At 44.0% G+C, this 7,454-nt stretch overlaps 2 protein-coding genes across 8 annotated transcripts in view; both read left to right on the forward strand.

Moving 5' to 3' along the window:
• The first annotated feature begins 17 nt into the window (after nt 1–17).
• NUDT19 (nudix hydrolase 19) lies at nt 18–5,532 on the forward strand. Its single transcript, XM_042027626.1, has 3 exons — nt 18–701; nt 2,505–2,712; nt 4,324–5,532. The coding sequence occupies exons 1-3, from the start codon at nt 18–20 to the stop codon at nt 4,548–4,550; spliced, it is 1,119 nt and encodes a 372-aa protein (XP_041883560.1). The 3' UTR covers nt 4,551–5,532.
• A 1,772-nt stretch (nt 5,533–7,304) lies between these two features.
• Nucleotides 7,305–7,454, forward strand: part of TDRD12 (tudor domain containing 12) — a 57,605-nt gene continuing 57,455 nt past the window's right edge. For 3 of the 7 annotated variants that reach the window (XR_006015968.1, XR_006015967.1, XM_042027619.1), the window contains exon 1: nt 7,350–7,413. The gene's annotated coding sequence lies outside the window, so the exon portion shown is untranslated. The other 4 variants (XM_042027613.1, XM_042027615.1, XM_042027618.1 and 1 more) reach the window with 2 other exon arrangements.

Raw genomic sequence — 7,454 nt, forward strand, 5'->3', positions numbered from 1 at the left:
GCCCTCCGCCTCGCAAGATGAACCCGCGGCTGCGGCACTGGCGGGAGGCGGCCACGCTGCTGCTGGCGGCGGGCACGCCGGGCCGGCCGCCGCGCTCCCCGCTCGGCCCCTTCGACTACGAGCTGCTGCTGCTGCGCCGGAGCTCCCGCAGCGGCTTCATGCCCGGCGCCCACGTGTTCCCGGGCGGGCTGGCGGAGCCGGCGGATTTCTCCGCCGAGTGGCTGGGGCTGCTGCCCGCCTCGCCGCACTGCGGGCTACGTGCCGTGAAACCGCCGCCACCCGGCGGCAGCCGCGCCCCGCTCTTCGCCACCGACCGGGAAAGCCTGGGCTCGCCGCTGCCGGGGGAAGTCGCCTTCCGCATCTGCGCTCTCAGGGAGACCTTCGAGGAGGCGGGGATCCTGCTGCTGGTGCCGGGGCGCGGGCCGGCCCCGTCGCTGCCCGCCGAGCGACTGCCGCCCGCCGCCGAGCTCGAGGAGTGGCGGCGCCGGGTGCGGGAGGACGCGTCCTGCTTCCTGCGGCTGTGCCAGCACCTGGGCTGCGCGCCCAACATCTGGGCGCTGCACGAGTGGAGCAACTGGCTGACGCCCGTGGGCAGGGCCGGCCGCGGCGGCCGCCGGTATGACACGGCTTTCTTCCTGTGCTGCCTGGAGCAGCGGCCGCCCCACGCCTCGCAGGACGACCAGGAGGTGACAGCCGTCCTGGTAAGAGGGGCTGGCGGTGCCCGGGATGCAGCACAGCCCGGCCGGGCGGGTGTCGCGATGCGAGCGGGTGCTCCTGCCCGAGCCTTTCTCCCACGGCCCCTGCCTCCGGCACACCGCCGGGAATGTGCCCTTACACATCGAACAGGCATAGAATCATAGAATGGTAAGGGTTGGAATGGACCTTAAAGATTATCTTGTTCCACCCCCGCCATGGGCAGGGACACCTTCCACCATCCCAGGTTGTTCCAAGCCCTGTCCAGCCTGGCCTTGGACACTTCCAGGGATGGGGCAGCCACAGCTTCTGTGGGCAACCTGTGCCAGGGTCCCACCACCCTTACAGTAAAAAAAACCTGCCTTCTAATATCTAACCTTAAAATCCCCTGTTTCGATTTGTACCCGTTATTCCTTGTCCTGTCACTACAGTTCCTGACAAAGAGTCCCTTTCCAGCTTCCCTGCAGTCCCTTCAGATCCTGGAAGGTGCTGTGAGGTCTCCACACAACTGTTTCTCCTCCAGATCAATCAAAGCCACCCTGATAAGGCTCCTTAAGACGCGAGGAAAGGGAAGGGAGTTTTCACCTGCACGGTTCCCCTCTCCCCTGCACACCTGGAGCTGCCGCCCTTATCAGAGGTGCAGATGCAGCAGCTGCCGGGAGAGAGTTTTTTGTGAGGTCGTTTTACATGATCCGTGTCGCATCAGATGCCTTTCACCTTGAATTACTGTCTCTTTCAAAGGCAGATGACAAATACCATTTTTTATACGTTCATTCCTGCAGTATAGTGGTTGTTAAATGCCTCTAGCACTCAGTATACAGGGAGAGATCCATGTGGTAGGTACAGGTATATTCCAGGGCTGCAAGAGATGCTAGTAATTTTTGTCTTTTGGAGTTAGTTGGGATATTTTAAGTAATAAACTTGTTAAAATAGTCCATGAAAATTTTCTTTGATTTTTTTTGTCTTTTTTTTTTTTCTTTTAATTGAATGCTTAAAAATAACAAACTTCATGAAGCTCTCAGAGAGCTTAAGGTCTGGTGCATTCGGGTCCTTAAGTTTTTCTAGGATTCTGAAAAGTTTGATTACAAGTTACAAGTAGATGAGAAATCAAACAGTTCTGTAAAAGCCTATCTAACAGTTTTGGTATTAACTAATGTTGGCTTATTTATTTGTTTAACAAATTTTACTACAGAAATTTAAAAGTACCTGAAACCTTACTTTCAAAAGAGTTTATGTTGTAATTTTGTTAATAACAGCATAAATCTACTGCCAATGATTATGCACATATTTCTATTACAAAATTTGCCATGTGAGATGAAATAAAGATTACCAATAGTTTTAACATGCAGAATAAGCATGAATAGCTGGGTGTTCATACTCCAAAAACAATGCTTCTAAGAAGCAGATGTTAAGAGGTACTTTTAATTCTCAAAGCATCAGTAGCATCAACCAAAGCATCAACCTCTGGTAACACAGAGTTTAATGTTTTCCATTGGTTTCAGTAAACTTTTAGTTGGGCCCCTAAAACAAATGTCAGTTTCTAATCCTGGCATGTCTGTGTGTAAAATAAAAACTTATTGGGGAAAAAAGGAGTAACTTTTATGGATTGTTTATGTTTTTCAATTTTTAAAATGTCTTTGTTGTTGTTATTTTTGGTATACTTTATACATGGGTTTTATTGTGTTCAGAAGATACGGCCTCTTGCAAGCTCTTTTGCTGTATAACTTGCCTTGCTAAATGACTTTTCAGGTTACTCAGACTTTCTATCTGCTGATGAAACTATTATTTCAAGGCTTGTTTTCATCTTCCAGTGGTCATCACCTCCAGAAGCCATCGAACGCTTTCAGTCTCAAGAGATCTGGTTTCCTCCACCGCAGTTTTATGAATTTTGTAGGCTGTGCAACTTCTCTTCCCTCGGGGAGTTGCAGAGGTTCAGCTCTGCGCGCGCTCTCGAGGGCTGTGAGCGCTGGATGCCGGTGATGCTGAGTGCTCCAGATGGCTTCATCCAGCTGCTGCCGGGTAAGGACACACTGGAGAGTTCTCCTAAATACACAGCATCTCCTGAATGCTATGTGCTGAAGCCACATGACATAAACCAGCCATAACTGTAAGGAAAATACCCTTAAGCCAAGCTACTGCATGCTGTTTCTACCTTGTTTGCTACAGTTGTAACAGTGGCTGCAGTCAGAGACAAGCCAGGGGATCAGACAGCACAGTAATTTCTTAGTTGCTCATAATCTCATTGTCTCATCATTGTCATAATGTGTATTTGTGAAGAAATTCCAGGATTTCAGCTTCATATAACCTGAAGGGTGTATTAGAACTCCCCTTATTTAGCCAGTGTCTTGGGGTGACCTTATGATGTGTATCCCATGTCGCTGCCTATGCCCAGAAATTAACTTTGCGCCTTTCTATGCCTCTAAACTGAGCCTGAGAGGGGGAAGGAAAAAAACTGAGCAAAACCTTTTCAAAGCAGTTTGCAGCTTGTTCAAGGACACACTGAGATAGCAATTTCTTTTCCAGCTGCGGCAGGGGAGGGAGAAAGCACCCGGCTTGCTGCTTTCCAGTCAGCTTTTGGCCAGTGGTTCAGCTTCTTTTTCTCCAGAGGGAGACTGAGAGTTAAATTTTTTTTTCCCTTCCCTGGAATTTCAGATTTTCTCCCTTTTCCACTGGACTGCTTTGATATTAGAACACATCAGGAGGACTTTCTGCTGGGCACAGAGGGCCTGGCCCTGGGCCAAGCCCCAGCTCCGAAGAGACCAAAGGGAGGACTCTGACACTTTCCCAGGTTTTTTCTCCACAGCGAGAGATTTTATTATTTAGCATTATTTTCCTTTTCCTGTGTGTTTGTTAAATAAATAGTTTTATCTCCTTGGCCAAACAGGAACAGCCCTTTTCAGTGGGAATTCTCCTTTACTTCAGTTATCAGTTTGTAAGGACAAGGGATTCAAGCACAGCTGCAGTATCACACCTCACAGCTGCAGTGATAAGGCACCAGACTAAAACCATACACTTAAGTCATCTTCCTCCTGCCCTTTCTCCTACTTAAGTCTCTCTCATTTCATAATTATGTACACGCAATATTAAGAAAAGCTGCATGTACTATTTACTATTCTCTGCTTTTTTTAGTTTGCTTTTCATTATGCTTTCCCTTTTTTCTTTTTTTTTTTTGTTCCAATTGACCTCTAGGATTTCTGTATTTGAGGTATATTAGCTGTCTTGCACGAGAGTGTAATGCCTTGATATGGCAAAACAGTTGTTTTCTTCAACAGAATAGAACACAATAAGTTTCTGTTCTTAGTCCTCTTTATACACATGCAAAAGTGTTTGTCCTGTTCTCCCCCTATATACACTCCTATCTGCCCAGGCTGTGATGATAGTATATTAATAGCACATTATAAGGAGCTCTGAAACATTCAGTGTGCACTACAGTGTCACTGACATACTTCAGAAATTTATGGCTGTATCTTTAAATATGAAGCTGTTTAGAGGCAGTTTACTTTTTCATTGCGAAATACATTTCCACTGATTTACATGTCTGATAAATTCTAAAAAAATTGCCAGTGTCACTCAATGAAAAGGCTGAAAAAAGTTTGGCAATCTATAACTAAATCATTTTTTCCATCCCAGGAGATGAGTTATATCCAGAAGATCCAGATTATACAGGAGAAAAGAAAATCAGTATGTCAACAGATAAGAAGGTTGAAGATCTCATGAAAGAGGGTGGTATATTTCACAGGATAGTAATAAAAAACATCAACAATCTTGCTGTCTATGTTAATATTCAAGCAAAATATAAGCATATAAATCCATTGATGATGAAGTGTGATAATTCAGATTACAATAGCAGATTATAATATTTCTTTGGTTTAAATCTAGAATAATTTTAATTACATTTATGCTCACTGTGGTTTTGGTGCTTTCTAACTGTTGCCAAATAGTCATGAAACTATTCCTCTGTCCTGCCAAAGCATTAGGTCTGTGTGTGTGTGTGTGATGTCACATCTATGTGTATCTAATTCTTCGAGTCTTTAAAAACAGTTGTGCCACTGTTGGGCCGCAATTGTCCTAAGTATATATTGTCTTCAGAGCAAGTATGTTTTGAATTGAAGAATTCTTTCATTATGCTTCCCAAAGTCACCCATTAGATAACTGCAATGTGTGTCTAGAAATGAATGAAATCTCCCATTCTATAGTTGTTGACATCTCCAGTCTAGTCTCTCTTTTAGTTTGGAGAAAAGCAATGTATGTATAGATATATAGATATATATATATAAATTAACTATAATGCAATTTTTAAAATAATATTATAAAGTTAATTTTTATATTTGATATATTTAAATTCTTTCTACTAATAGTAATCATACAAAACTTTACAATTTTCAAAGGTAGACTTAATTTAAACAAAGTCATCTATGGAATTGAGTGCATTCTTTTTATCGTTATTTTTTTATCTTCAAGCTGTAAGCAATTTAAAAAATAAAAGAGTATAATTTTTTAGCTCAAAAAAGATGTCAACAACTTAAAGGAATGATACATCTCCTTGAAACACCCACTTCCATATTCTAACATCCCACTTTTTGCTTCTTAACTACTTTACTAATATATCTGAGATTTAAGAACTTCATAGGAAAGATTGCTGCTTAATTTTTGGTTTGGATTTTTTGTTTGATTGGATTTGTCTTTTGTGCAATAAATGCAGTCAATGGAGCAGTTATATAAATTGTTTATCTGGAAGGAGAATGAATGATGATTTGAAATTAGTCAGTAAAGTTGTGCAGAAAGCTTTGTTCCAGCTTTTGTTCTGTGTTTCAATTAAAACCTTCTGCATCAATTCCATTCAATTGGTTTGTAGCTCATTTGGATTAAAAAAAAACACCGAAAAAAAGGTGTGTGTTTCTCTTCTGTCTCAGAACATGCCCAGACTGTTGGTGGTTTTGCAGACATTGTTGAGGTTTGTAAACCTGTGCTGAACACCGACCCCGTGAAGCAGAACACTGTATATTGTGCAGTAGAACACCTCCTTCTGAATATTCTGGCTGGGTGTGACATTTCCTTTTCTCCAGTCACTGGAGACTTTGCCTATGTGCCATGACTTCTCAAATGCAGTGGAGAATGGCTTAGGACCCATGCTTGCCGGTTCCCTCAGAACCGTGGGATGCATCTCATCATGTCCCAAGGACTTGTCTATGTTCAGGTTTCTCAGATGGTTTTGAACTTGGTTTTCTCCTACAAGGGGGAAGGTACTTTATTTCCCCACCTTGAAGTTCAGTGACTTGAGAGTTGTTGGAAGCATGACTGCCAGCAAAAACTGAGGCAAAAAAAAAGTCCAATGTCAAAGAAACCCAGTCACCCCTGTCCATGTGGGTTATCACTGATGTAGTGGGGGGTGGGGGTGTACATTCGTTTAAGTCCTCCTTTTCCAATCAACATATGTCTAGGAGCCCTTATTTTTTTTCTGATCCCTTGCCACATTCAGCTCCAACTGTGCCTTAGCTCTCCTGATCCCATTTCTATACCCCCAAGTGCCATCCCTATGTTCTCCCCTATGGATACATATTCCTGCTTCTAGTGCCCATGCATTTCTTTCTTGCACTTCAGTCAGACCAGAAGGGCCTCACTCAGCTTCACTGGTCTCCTGCCCTTCCTGCTGATTTCTTACACATGAAGAAGAGAAGTACAGAGAAGAAGTACAAAGAGCTTTTGTACTTCAAGGAAAAGATGCTTAAAGAGCTGCCAGCTCTCTTCTCTCCTGCTCCTTTATCACTGAGGGCAGTTTCCAGGGATTCCCATATACCAGTTCCTTAAACAAGTGACAGTGTGCTCTCCAAGAACCTTCACTTTATTTGTCTGGACCATATCCCTCGGGATGATGAATTCTAATACACACAAGATTTTTTATTCTGTCTCTTATGGTTATTCTACCAGTTAACTTTTGTGGTAGAAAGTGGGTATTATGAGAAAATATTTTTGATAAATTATTTAGCTCACCCCCGGGGTACAGCAGGACTGTGGATATGGGAATGTGGGCAGGGGAGGAGCGCAGGGGTGATGTGTGGGGGAAAATGCAGAGTTCTGGCACTCGTGTTAGGTGATGATTCTGGGGTTAAGTCTTCAAGCAGAGCTAAGAACTACACTAAGTACTTACACTAAGTTATTCATTGCTTCCACAGGAGCAGATCCCTATGAACTCTTTCCAGTTGACCATTTACTTCTTGGTACTACAGCTGGTTTGGTTTTTTTTTTTCTTTTTTCCTGTGGTTGTTGTTCCTACATTAGTTAAGAACTACCACTATTTCTAAAGAACTACTTCACCATTGCCTTTGCTACAGAGACTTTAAGCCTGAAATAAATTCCAAATCCCAAACATTTATTGTAATAATTTCCCTTAAGTCCCAGTAGAATTTTCTTGGATTGCAAGTTGTTTGCAGTAACAAAGGCTTTTATTTTTTCACACTGAGTTTAGTTTCCATTTTACGCAGAGAGCAAGCCGATGGACTTCTCTGTGCTTTGTGAGATTTCCTGCAGCGTTTCAGGTGTTTTGTACGCCTGGGAATAGTTGGCTGTGTAATTGGCCACAACACGCCTATGAGGTGCCGGGAAAGGGCCATTTTGGGCCATTTTGGGCCCTCAGCCCGCCCCGGGAGGTGTTGGAGGCGGGAGGGGAGCGCTGGAGATTTGTGGAAGGGGCCATTTAGGGCCCTCAGCCCGCCCCGGGAGGTGTTGGAGGCGGGAGCGGAGCGCTGGAGATTTCTGGAAGG

The sequence above is a fragment of the Corvus kubaryi genome, unplaced genomic scaffold, assembly GCF_017639235.1.
Source record: "Corvus kubaryi isolate FWS band 111438036 unplaced genomic scaffold, C.kubaryi_AGA036_p1.0 37300, whole genome shotgun sequence".
Lineage (NCBI taxonomy): Eukaryota > Metazoa > Chordata > Aves > Passeriformes > Corvidae > Corvus > Corvus kubaryi.

Excerpts from the sequence above, each read along its gene's own strand:
- NUDT19 (XM_042027626.1), top strand. The coding sequence starts at position 18 with ATGAACCCGCGGCTGCGGCACTGGCGGGAGGCGGCCACGCTGCTGCTG. Across the intron at positions 702-2,504 it reads AGGAGGTGACAGCCGTCCTG|TGGTCATCACCTCCAGAAGC; the intron begins GTAAGAGGGGCT and ends TTCATCTTCCAG. Across the intron at positions 2,713-4,323 it reads CTTCATCCAGCTGCTGCCGG|GAGATGAGTTATATCCAGAA; the intron begins GTAAGGACACAC and ends TTTCCATCCCAG.